This window comes from Sesamum indicum, linkage group LG14 (genome assembly GCF_000512975.1).
Source record: "Sesamum indicum cultivar Zhongzhi No. 13 linkage group LG14, S_indicum_v1.0, whole genome shotgun sequence".
Classification (NCBI taxonomy): domain Eukaryota; kingdom Viridiplantae; phylum Streptophyta; class Magnoliopsida; order Lamiales; family Pedaliaceae; genus Sesamum; species Sesamum indicum.
Genome location: NC_026158.1, coordinates 1,174,607 through 1,187,054, shown reverse-complemented (window position 1 = coordinate 1,187,054; position 12,448 = coordinate 1,174,607). Strand labels below are relative to the sequence as shown.

Sequence of the window (12,448 nt, the reverse complement as noted above, 5' to 3'; positions counted from 1 at the left end):
TTAGTCAACACGGCGTACAACTCAGCGAGTGTCCTGCTTTAGCAATGCCGTGGACGAACTTGTGGTGTCTGACTCAGCTGTGATCCTTCTTGGCGTCTGATAAGGCTCTGATGAAGACCGTTACATCAGATCGACGGCGACGGATACTTGCAGTGGATTCGAGTCGATGACGAGTGATTTACTGATTAGCCCCTGTTTCCATCTTATATTCCACTCCAGAAAATATTAAACATTTAAAGATTAAAAAAAAAATATGAACAGAGAACTGAGTCTGTCTTCACACTTATGGAAGTCGCAATTGACTTCGGGAAACAAATCATTGAAGAAATTTCCTGTCTTTTTTTTGTTCTTTTCTGATCCCTCTACTTCAATCTTCTTGCTCACGGGAAAGAGAGAGAGAGAGAGAGGGGTGGTGCTGTGTGGACAAACACACATCTACCTGTTGCAGTATTGGGTTCCGTTGCGTTCTTGAATTTGGGTTGTTTTGCAATTCAAATTGGTGGTTGCCAAGTGAGACATTTAGAGCTGCTGACTCTTTTTCTTCATCTGATTAGCTGGGTTTTGGGTACTTGAGATGAACTTGTGTTTACATTGTATGTAATTAAGGGATTAGAGTGAAGAAGGTCAGAATGTCGTGGAAGAACAGAGGAACGGAGTCAACTTCGAGGCATTCTGTTTCAAGAAAACTCACCATTTTCCTCTGTGTTGGATGCTTTTTTGCTGGGATGCTGTTCACCGACAGGTTTTATTTTGATTTCTGTACTAATTTTACTTCTGTTTAATGCGACTTGATCGATTAAGCTGTGTTTGTTTATCAATACAGATTTTAGCTGTAGCTCTGTTCCGGGTTCAGTAGAACTGGTTATTCTTGATATTTCTGTCTATGATATTAACTTTATAGGGGCCGGTTAGGCGATGATGGCTTTCAGCTTTATTGGATTGATGTGGAATCCATTTATAGAGTACGAGATCACTTTAGAGTGTCAAATGAGCTGCGTGCTGCGTGTGATAACTCACCGTTTGCTAGGGGCAAAAACATGGGATTATGGTAATGCAATTGAAATTCATTGAGTAGTTCCATCCTCTCGGGGCTGTTTCGGGTGCAAATCCAAAATTATGGAAACAAACTTTCTTTTATCACTAACTTCGGACCAAATATTGATATAGTAGGACCGATTTCATAATGTACGGGTTGCCAAAGATTTCGGGATCCAAGTACCAATTATCATTGAGGTAATGAAATAGCTCTGTAATCTTAAACTTGGACCTCTGTGTGAAATCTTTAATTATGGTTGCTTGTAATCTCCAGAATGTGAGGAAAGCCAGCTGACACCCTAACTTTTACAGTTCAACTAGTTTTGGGCTCTTGTCAAGCTGTATATTGGATTGTCCATGTCCAGAAGTTAGAATTTTAAGTCAACTGTGGTATTTTGGCAACCCATTGGATGTGCATTTGTCACAGTTTTACTTATTGGACCAACTTTTAGTTAGAGTCCAAATGTGCAGGACAGAGGGGCTGCCTATCTGGCGACATTACACTCGCGTTTAGCTTATTTTGATCCCACTACTCACTTTTAAAAGAGCTAATAACAAGATTTTTTTTCTTGTTCATAACCCCACCAGAACATGGATAGAATGTTCTCCTCGCAAGTTTGCTCCACATGTTCCATCTGCATAATAAAGTTTACATGTGTGTTTCTCATAAATTTGAATTTATTGTTGACAGAATGTGGGCAGTGCCAGAAGCAAAAGACATATCACAGACGACAGGGGTGGCAAACGATAAGCTTAAGTTAGATTCAGATAATTGGGATCGAAAAGTTGTGAGTCTAGCATTATCACACTTAGTGTTATTCTAAGGGGAAGATATCACTTAAATGTTATTCTGTAAGCAGATGTATCGAGTATCTTTACTATATATGCAAAATACTTATTTATAGGTTAACAAAGTCAATTTTCATTTTCTCTGAAGGATGCACGAGGTCAGGCCAAGGATGTATTAGGGGAAGTTTCAAAGACACATCATGCTATACAGTAAGCGCTCCAAGTCCTAGGATGATAGTTTTTCTTATGTTCATTGTTGGCATAAGTTGCAAAAGTCATGGTCACGTGCAATGTACAGGACCCTGGATAAAACAATTTCGAACTTGGAGATGGAATTAGCTGCAGCAAGAGCAGTACAGGATTCCTTAGTTGGTGGTTCCCCCGTATCCCAAAACCTAAAGATGCCTGAATTGGCCAAGAAAAGGAAATACTTGATGGTAGTGGGCATTAACACTGCTTTTAGCAGTCGGAAGAGAAGAGACTCGGTGCGTGCTACTTGGATGTTACAAGGTGTTTAATAATTACATATTTTTCTTTATATTTCTTCTTTTTTCTGTGTGTGTCTCCCAGATCTATTTATTATTTTGAATTGATTAAGTTATTCCTATTCATTGGGCAACTCAGGTGATAAGCGCAAAAAGCTTGAGGAAGAAAAGGGCATCATAATCCGATTTGTCATTGGTCACAGGTGGGAAACAAATGTCTAGGACTGTTGCTGATGTCAGGGAGTGTTTAGTGACTGTCATCTTTTCCCAATGAAACAGATCTGTAATTGCCCCATTTGCACAAATAATTATTAGTGTTTCTTTATTTTCAGTAAGTATTTCGATGCAATTTATCCTTCATATAGTTATTAAAATGTCCTTAGTTTCTCATTTAGTTTAATAAGTGTTATTAAACTGCATGTATGCTTAATTTGGGGCAAAGTGATTGTTGAAGCATAGTTAAACCCTCAGACCTCATGAAAGAGCTTTTTAAGAAAGTCCAAACTTTAGACTCAACAGTTTATGCTTGCCATTAAAACTTACTTAGCAGTCATTCTCACTCAACAGTCTAATATGTTGCTTTCCTTTTTATTTGATCCTCTGATCACCAGTACGACATCAGGTGGTATTCTTGATAGAGCCATCGAAGCAGAAGATAAGAAACATGGAGACTTTTTGAGACTGGTAAGCCTTCTAATTCTCTTAGTTTCAATTTCTTCAAGTTTCATAAAAAAAACAGCTCATATCAGACCCACTATCTCATATATGAAACTTACACACATGACAAACAGCAATTTAAGGTACAAAGCCATTATCCTTGCTTACTAGTCCATTGTGTTCAGGAACATGTCGAGGGTTACCTTGAACTATCTGCCAAGACAAAGACCTTTTTTATCACTGCTGTTACACTCTGGGATGCTGATTTCTATGTGAAAGTTGATGATGATGTACACGTAAACATAGGTAAACAGCAGATGTAATTCTCTGCTAACTTTGACCGATTATATGCGTACATTCTTGCATGTGTTCCACTTGGGTAGCCATTGGGCTGTGATCTGGTCAGGCCTGTCATGTCCATCAGGAAGGTATAGGGTATTCTGCGTGTATGGGTATTATAACCCGTTAGTAGGCCTAGTTCAGGATATTTATGATGATTGTCTGTCAATACATAGAATGATGGATATAGGAGAAACATCAAACGTCAAAGACAAACCAATAAGTTATGACACAGAAAAACATTTCTTATTCTGTTGTTGCGTTATTGGAGAGTGTATGTATTTCCGGTAATGGAAAACACCCGTTTGGATCATTTTCCCCCATGTTTGATGACTTTCCATTTTATTGCTTGAAGAACATACTTATATAATCAGATGGAAGAACCTGCTTTTTCTTTTATTCCTTAAGAATCCTTGTGTACTGAACTAGCTCCCATCCTGCTGTAAAATTTACAAGGTTGGAGTGGGGTTTGAAGACTTCAGAACTACAAAGCCCCTGGTCAAGTTAAATCAGAGATGATTTTATATGCTTGTTATTTCTTCTTATTATTCTTCCGATAACAACGAGGAAAGGAGGGGTGGCGGGGTGAGGATAAAACTGATACTAACTGCTTGTAAAGTTGTAGTGTAATACATTCTAATCAGTGTTGTCACCTTATGATGTTTTGAGCACAATTTGCAGCGACACTGGGAGGGACTCTAGCTAGGCATCGGTTGAAACCAAGGGTGTATATTGGATGCATGAAATCTGGTCCTGTCCTGGCTCAAAAGTAAGCAAGAGCCTGGGGAAGCTTGTCTTGGTGCATTTTGGGATAAGGCATCTATACCTTCTGTTTCTCTATAAGTTCCTATTATATCATCTGGCATTTTACTGACAGGGGAGTGAGATATCATGAGCCTGAGTATTGGAAATTTGGTGAGCAAGGAAACAAGTATTTCCGGCATGCTACAGGGCAAATATATGCTATCTCTAAGGACTTGGCTACTTATATATCAATAAACCAGTGAGTAATTTCCTTAGCTTGATTCTTGTTCCCTTCACAGGGTTCAACCAATCAGAATTGTAACATAAATTTCATTTTGGCAGGCACATACTGCACAAGTATGCTAATGAGGATGTCTCGCTGGGATCTTGGTTCATTGGATTGGATGTAGAGCACATAGATGACAGAAGACTATGTTGTGGAACAACTGGTAAGATTTTAGAAACTGCACCCATCTGTTTGCAAAGTCCCACCCGAACCCTGGTCTAGGTAACCTGGTAACCTCCCTCCCTCACTGAAAATAAATAACAAGTAACGGAAGCTTTTCAGGTTAGGGCTTTATGAGATATGGGAGTCGAAAACATGATTTAAGTAGAGTAACAAGAATAGTGAAGTAGAATCGGTCTTAGAAACATTTTTTCTGCCAGCAAAAATATTTTGAAGGCTGAAAGATGTACAAGTTAGCAGGTTGACCCCCATGATCAAATTTTCTGACTCGTGACAGGTCAACTTTTAAGTATTTTCTTGTTTCGAGCTCTAGGAAAGTAACCCTGACTGCAGCTGTTTACCATAACGGAAAAATGTTTGTGAAGACTGCAGAAAATAACGTATAAGTTTCTTAATTATGTTTGATGCAATCGCAGATTGTGAGTGGAAGGCTCAGGCGGGCAACATGTGCGTTGCGTCCTTTGACTGGAGCTGCAGTGGAATTTGTAATTCTGCAGATAGGATAAAGGAGGTGCACCGACGATGTGGGGAAGGTGAGGATTCTCTGTGGGCTGCCGATTTCTGACCATGCTCTAAAATCAGCGGAGCTACACCTACAAAGGTAAATGTCAAAATCCTCCACGGATACCTGCTCTCTAAACACGGCATTATCGTATTTGTCCTATCTCAGGACAATGTTTGTTAGTATATAAGTTACGAAACTATGTTCTTATATAGTATATGTACAATATATACATATATATATATACACACCTGTATTATATAGAGATGAGAGAGAGAGAGGCTGCAAGAGAAATCTCCGAGGGGATAGATGACTCTAGCAACTTTAGTTCAGAATTACCAATTAGGAACAAATGTAACAAGTGTTGCTGGATCATTAAACAGACTTAGTAGAACTGGTAATAAGTGTTATATTATTCAGCAAGTATTTCCTGCCTTTTCGCTTTTCAACGTGAAGTAGTATTTTGCCTGCAGCACTTTTAGCTCATATACTAGTAATCCGCTGCACACTCTATAAGTATATACATTTTTAAAATATCAAATCAATTAAGAAAGACATCAAAGAAGTGCTCTCCCTTAAAAAATAATATAAATACAATTGATAATAAGGGCACACTTAATGTATGTATAAAAATTAAATACGTATTTCGTAAAAAATAATTTAAAATACATAATCGAAGATCGAATTCCTTCTTGCGAACAACTTTTTCTCAAACTCGTGCTAACTCCCAACAGCTAACTAATAGATGTGTCCAACGGCAACCATAGCCGCCCAGGACGGGCATCGAGGACAAGAAGACGTGCATGGGAATCGAGTTTATGTCCTGCAAAATTGTAGTTGATAAAGGTTTTCAACAATATTTGTTTCCTATTATCTAAAGTGTTTTGAACTTGGAAAAGAGTCCAACTTTTCCTTCATAAAATGTTTTTCAACTTTGTCTAGAGACGGTGCTGAGGGCTTTAAGCATTTTGGTCCTCCCCAACCCCACACTCCCCTTTTTGGTTTTAATGATTTTTCACCAACCCTATTGCATAATTACTTATCCAAAATTCACTCATTTCAGTGAGTTATGTGGCAGCTGTTCATCAAAATTCAAACCCTTGTTTTGGTTTTCCTCCCACAAAAAGTTGAAAAACCAGTACTTATCAGAAACCCCACTATCACAATTCACCAATTATCCCAATCCCAACCACTTCTTCCACTACATTTTAACCTATTTTGCTCCATTTTATATACAACTTTCCTGTTCCTCCCACCTCCACCAATTCCTTCTTCTTCTTCGGATTTCGTCATACCCGCGAGATGGGATTCCTCGATGCTGATGTTCCCCGCCTCAAAATTTTGGATTTCTCCATCAGATTGCTTCTCGTTCCTTTCAATCTTGTTGCCATATGGATTGCTGTCAACAACCGCGAGAATAACATTGATTATGGCGAGTTGGAGTTTGCCGATTTCATAGGTCTCAAGTAAGCAACAGTTACTATTTCTTTTTCTTTTTTTTTTCTTTGGAGTTAGAATTAGTCTGAATTTTTTAATTATGAAGTGGTTTTTCATTTTTCACTGTATGATATATATTTTAAGAATTAGAAATAGTATGAATTTTATACATGTGATGCGTAATATCACTTTACAACGAAAAATTTGAAATATACTCGAATTGTTTTATATATATTACATGATGACTGTTTGTCAGGTACATGGTTTGCATCAGTGCCGTATCCGCAGGATATGCTCTGTTTGCTGCTGTGAGTTCATGGATCAGATGCTTAGTGACTAGAGCATGGATTTTCTTCGTCGCTGATCAGGTTTGATTTTGTTTTCCCTTTGATATAAGTAAGGAAAATCACGGATTCATTACCCACATGGGAAACAAAATTTGAAAAATAAAAAGAGGGAAAAACTTGAAATTATATGATTTTTTTTTTTTTTAATTTTGGTACGACCTAAATGCAGCATAATTTATGAGGGCTGTTTGGTTGAAGCAATTATTCTCTGAACCAAGACCAATGGAAGACTTGTTGAATTTATGGTTGGCGGGTCATTAAACCCAAGAAGCTCCCTGTTTGTTGGAAGCATTTAATATCTTTGCAGTGCAATCGGATGGATGGGGGGAGGAAAATGAGAAATAACTTGAAATATGCGTTTGGAAATTAGACTATGTTTACTTGGCCTTAGAGTTTAAGATTAGAAACATGGATAATAATTGCAATAATTTCTCTCTCTCTCTCTCTCTCTCTATATATATATATATATATATTACATGAAATATTTTCTTGCATATATAGGCGGCGAGTCGGCGACGTTGATTTTGTATCAAGTAAATACATGATGAAATAAATACAAAATTGCAAGAACTTATATGTCCCTTAAGCAACAATTGCTCTTCCATTGTTATCCTCTGATAACTAGAATGAATTAGCTCTTGAACCAGGTACTGGCATACTTAATGGTGACATCAGTAGCTACACTAGTGGAGTTTCTTTACTTGGCCTACAATGGGGACCAAGTGGTTTCATGGAGCCAAGCTTGTGCTTCTTATGGGAAGTTCTGCAGTAGACTGAAAATAGCTGTGTCTCTGCATGTAATTGGAGTTTGTTGTTTCTTGGTATTGGCTGTAATATCTGCTTTCAGGGTGTTTAGGAGGTATGACCCTCCTTTTGTTTCTTCTAAAGAGGGTGAACAAGCTGCTGCAACCTGAGTTTTCATGCCCTTTTTTAATTGGGATCACATGCTGTTTGTTTCTTCATTCTTGAATCTTACACCATCATCTACTTTCTTTTTTTCTTTGAAAAATTTTGTATAAAGGAACCCTTACCTAGACTAAGAGGATGTTTGGATCTTATAAGATATTTCAAAGTTTATAAGGTGTTGCAATTTGTTTGGTAAAAGAAGGTTAAAAATTAGGTAAGTTACAACGAGTTCTCTTGAAGTTTTGTATAATTAAGAATGCCCTTTTTTTATTTGAAAAATTACAAGTACTTTTCCATGCTTGATGAAATTATGTAATTTTTGGATGGAGGTTTGGAATTGTCAACTTGGTCCTTACTTTTTTTTAAACAAAATTAAAAAATAAAAATATTGTAAAAATATTTCACTTAGTCTATAAAAAAAATCATAAAATTTTAGAAAATAAATAAATTTATAATTCTTAGTTCACAAGAGCATTTTTATTAGTTTGCTATATAAAATAGATGGAAATTTAATGGAGATCAATATATTGAGCATTTTTATTGGTAATGTTTACAAACAATGATGGAATATTTATAATTAGGGTTGAAGGCAATTTTCATCTCCTGACTATAGGCCATTTTCGTTTTAATCCCGTAAGTTTCTAGAGTTTCAATTTGGTCCCGTAAAATCGAAAAATTCTCAATTTCAGTCCAAATTTGGTTGGAAAAATGCGTGGGTCGCTGGAAAAAGTCACATGCGATGCATGTGATTTTTTAAATTGGGGGCTCGATCGTGATTGACTGGAGAAGTTGATGTGGCGCCCAAATGAAAATTAAAAAAAAAAAAAAACTGAGTGACATGGATTTTAATTCCACATCAGCTGCTGACTTGGTGGTTCTCCGCCTGAAATCCGCTGTCATACGGCGGAGAATCGAGCGCGCGATAGTCGGCAAAGGCGGAGGACGACTTTTGTCGAATCTTTTCACAGAGGTGACCAAAATCGATGGGACTGGTCTCAAAAGATTCGCCAGAACGAGAGGCGTTCAACGGTAGTCTTCCGAGCCGGTGGTTCGTTCAGACGAAGGAGAAAACGCCAGCGGAAGGTGCAGTCGCGGCGGACGACGACCGAGATCTTCAAAACGATGGATCTTTGCACCTAGTTGATGAAAATGGATGAGACTAGTCCCATTAGAACCGCAGTGAGGAGACGAATCCAATGGTACCAATCTGCGATCGTGGGTCGTCCTGTCGCCGGCAAATCGACGGGAATTGTCTTCGGCGGTCAATTTCAAAGCCCAGTCGCTGTCGTGGTCGGATCTCAAAATTGGTTGAGGGATTTTGTTCTCCTTGCTATGGGGAATCGAATGGTATATATGGTGGCCAGAAATTCCAAGTAACGGCATCGAAATTGAAGAGAGAAGGTGGCGGCGACTGGCGGGCGATTTTGCGACTTTGATTTCCCGTCTGTTTGTGCTTCTTTTCTTTTTAAATTCAAGTCAGCAGCTGACGTGGATTAAAAATCCACGTCAGTCAGTTTTTTTTTAATTTCCATTTGGGCGCCACGCATGCGCCACATCTGCGCCACATCAACTTCTCCAGCCAATCACGATTGAGCCCCTAATTTAAAAAGTCACATGCATCGCATGAGACTTTTTCCGGCGACCCACGCATTTTTCCGATCAAATTTGGATTGAAATTGAGAATTTTTCAGTTTTACGGGACCAAATTGAAACCCTAGAAACTTACGGGATTAAAACGAAAATGGCCTATAGTTAGGGGACGAAAATTGCCTTTAACCCTTATAATTATACAAAACATCATGATAGCTCGTTGTAATTTATTTTGAAAAATAAGACATTCAAAACTCATAAGATCCTTTTAAAAAAGTACAAACTTTTTAATTTATTTTGAGAATCTTACCAAATTTATTTTATCTAAATAATTTAATATTCTTTTTAAAAAAAATAAATTTAACATCTTATAAAATTTATAAATTAGTTTAACCAATACCCGCAGAGTCGATCCGAAGGTGGTAAGCTTTATTTGAGACTTGAAGTTAGATATGAAATTAAATTCAAGTGAACCCTGATGGACTGGTAGGAGTTGGGCTCCGATTGAATCTCATGTATTTTACGTTTAATTATATTTAAATCTCATGTGAGATTATATATATTTTTTTAAAAAAAATTAAAATTATCCTTACATTCTTTTTAAAAATTCATAATTCAAAAATAATCCCCATTTATTAGAATTTGGATGAAAAATGCTAAAGTCAGCCAAAAAAATGCATAAATTTTTAGTTTTATCGCTTATCTAACATTTTCAATTTTTCATGAAATAATTTTGTATCTATGTACGAAAAATGTAATGATGTCAACCTCACTTCATGTGTAAGTATATATATTATATTTATCTTTTTGTAAATATAAAAATATATATAAGAGTGTTAAATCAGGAGCAAAATTAAAAAATCTATGTAATTTTTTTTTTCTTTATGTCTGTATTTTCGTTCAAATCCTGATGTAAACACTTTTAATATTACATTAATATCCCTCAAAGGTTATTTATAGTTTTACTAAAAAATGAAGGAACGTATCTATCGTATTAGGGATATTTATAATGCCTTATTATGAGATTTGATGTAATTACACGTAAACTCCTATGTGGACTGGGGACTTTCACCTAATACCACTGACCTTTATTTCTGTCTAACAAAAAAATTCATATATTAGTTAAAATTTATCAAATTTATTTATATTAGTAAAAGAAAATACATGTCTATCGTTATATATATTCACTCTTATAAGGGTAGTATGATAAACAAAAAAAAAAAAAAATTATTTGACATGCAATAAATTAATAATAAACCAATTGAAAGTAAATATAAATTTTTATTAATTTTTTTGTTAATATAATCAAATGCATATATATTTGTTAGATAGAATTAGAAATATCAAATGTAATTATTTAAATTATAAAACATTTACCTATAATTACAATAGTTTTAAAAAAATTAGATGAAATTATGAAAGAATTTGATAAAGAATTAGGAATATTTATATAATTAGATATGACTGGGCATGGGTCCTTAGTGAAAGGATAATATAGAAAAGAGAGAAGCACAAAGTTCCATTACAGCTCTACATTTCAACCTCTTTCAGCTAGCCGCAAGGGTTCCACTCTCCTCTTTTCCGCTTGTTGTTTTCGGGTTTCATCCAAATCCCCCTGATTAGAGCAGTAATATCTCGTTTCTGAGGCAACAAACCGAACCTAATTGTTGATCTTTTCCTTCCCCCCCACCCCTTAATCTCGCAGGTAGGCAAATCGATCACTCGGCCGGACACCATGGCAAAAAGCTCCTTCAAGTTGGAACATCCCCTAGGTATAATCCGTTGTCCGATCGCTTGTCGACCCTAATTCTCCTACCCAGTTTTGGTGGCGTTGAGTTGATTGGCTGAATTTATGTTATGGATTTTAAATTTTGCTGTATCTTCTATGTAGTATGATTGCTCAGTTTCTTGTCTGTCTGGACTTGCGTGATCCGGGTTCAGAAGATCTTTTTCTTTTTCTCGTGCGTATGTGATTGATCGGATCTGATAGTTGATTGGTAACCGAAATTGGATTATGTGTTGAAGTAACGAGAATCGACTCTCACTTGGTCTGTTGTTTTGCCTGTCATGTTTTGTAAAGGAATAGAAATTACCTCTCGGTAATCTGTTCTTTTCACCGTATGTATAGTTATATTGCTGAATGTACACAAGGTTTTATTGTGGTTAAGTTATAATGTTTGCTTACTTCTCTGCTGTTACGTTTGTTGCTTGTGAACTGTTCAAATTAGGCCTTAAAAATTAGAATTTATTTGCTGTTATGGGAGGGGGGGCAGGGATTTAGTTCAAGTCATGTGTATTTTAATTCACTGCTTTCGGTATTGATTGAGTTTGCACCTAATAAATGCTGGAACTGTTTGGTTATCTGTTATGCTTGTTAGTACTTGCAAGAAAGATTGTTGTTGATTGTTGATGAATTCGTCAAGAATTAATGATAAAGAAGTTTGTGCTCTTGAAATTGATGTTGCTTTTTTCTCTAAGGTTGTTCTGTTTCAAGGTCATATAAGTTGCAATTCTTTCATGTTTTGGGTAACGTTATGTACTATTTTAAACATGTTGCAGAGAGGCGACAGGCTGAAGCTGCTCGTATAAGGGAGAAATATCCTGACAGAATTCCGGTATTTAAGAACTCGATTTGCATTTATATGAACTTCTACGTTTTGAATTCTTGATTCTGCACCTTTTCACAAATTTTAGCAATATATACTTCTCCTGCAATGTAGGTTATTGTGGAGAAGGCTGAAAGAAGTGACATCCCTGACATTGACAAGAAAAAGTTAGTTGCTCTTTATCATCTTCCTACACATGGTCTTTCATACGGTCTAGTTGGACTTGTATACTTTGTGTAGTTTTAGGTTTGCCTGAGAAAATATTTAAGCTTTGCATTGGTTTTAGTTTAAGCACATTGACCACATGCATATTCAAAATTTTCCACTACATGTTGAAATTTTGCATACTAAAAACCCTGAAGTGGTGCTAGCAACAGGAGATAGTTGCAGCAAAGTGTTCAATTGCATAAACATTATTTGTGTCCCACCTTCACTAGGGGAGGAAAGGAAACAATCTTTTGTTTCTGGTGACAAAAACAGAATCAGCTTTTATTGCTAATTGATTACAGCCTAATTGATGCTTGAATTTTAAAATTACAGATATC

The 12,448-nt window shown here is 36.4% G+C and overlaps 3 protein-coding genes across 7 annotated transcripts in view; all 3 read left to right on the top strand.

The window, feature by feature from the left end:
• Positions 286–6,217, top strand: LOC105176683 (probable beta-1,3-galactosyltransferase 4). Of its 4 annotated transcripts, none has more exons than XM_011099567.2 (14): positions 286–742; positions 902–1,048; positions 1,168–1,233; positions 1,727–1,823; positions 1,973–2,034; positions 2,123–2,334; positions 2,449–2,512; positions 2,921–2,993; positions 3,152–3,272; positions 3,987–4,074; positions 4,183–4,308; positions 4,392–4,498; positions 4,932–5,116; positions 6,081–6,217. In XM_011099567.2, exons 1-13 carry the CDS (start codon positions 630–632, stop codon positions 5,078–5,080), a joined length of 1,425 nt encoding a protein of 474 aa, XP_011097869.1. In that variant the 5' UTR covers positions 286–629; the 3' UTR covers positions 5,081–5,116; positions 6,081–6,217. The 4 variants fall into 4 exon arrangements, with proteins under 4 accessions (XP_011097869.1, XP_011097867.1, XP_020554475.1 ...); XM_011099565.2 differs by lacking the exon at positions 6,081–6,217 and having other exon boundaries at positions 287–510; positions 607–742; positions 4,932–5,476; XM_020698816.1 differs by lacking the exon at positions 6,081–6,217 and having other exon boundaries at positions 287–742; positions 1,171–1,233; positions 4,932–5,476.
• On the top strand, positions 6,272–7,763 carry LOC105176684 (CASP-like protein 2D1). 2 transcript variants are annotated; one of them, XM_011099570.2, is made up of 3 exons: positions 6,272–6,483; positions 6,711–6,822; positions 7,449–7,763. In XM_011099570.2, exons 1-3 carry the CDS (start codon positions 6,320–6,322, stop codon positions 7,713–7,715), a joined length of 543 nt encoding a protein of 180 aa, XP_011097872.1. In that variant the 5' UTR covers positions 6,272–6,319; the 3' UTR covers positions 7,716–7,763. The 2 variants fall into 2 exon arrangements, with proteins under 2 accessions (XP_011097872.1, XP_011097871.1); XM_011099569.2 differs by having other exon boundaries at positions 7,437–7,763.
• The window catches only part of LOC105176682 (autophagy-related protein 8C), a gene marked incomplete in the record, with an annotated part of 2,289 nt that continues 613 nt past the window's right edge, over positions 10,773–12,448 (top strand). The window contains 4 exon segments of the mRNA XM_020698865.1: positions 10,773–10,895; positions 11,003–11,069; positions 11,857–11,912; positions 12,018–12,070. Coding sequence (XP_020554524.1) covers positions 11,033–11,069; positions 11,857–11,912; positions 12,018–12,070 — 146 coding nt within the window.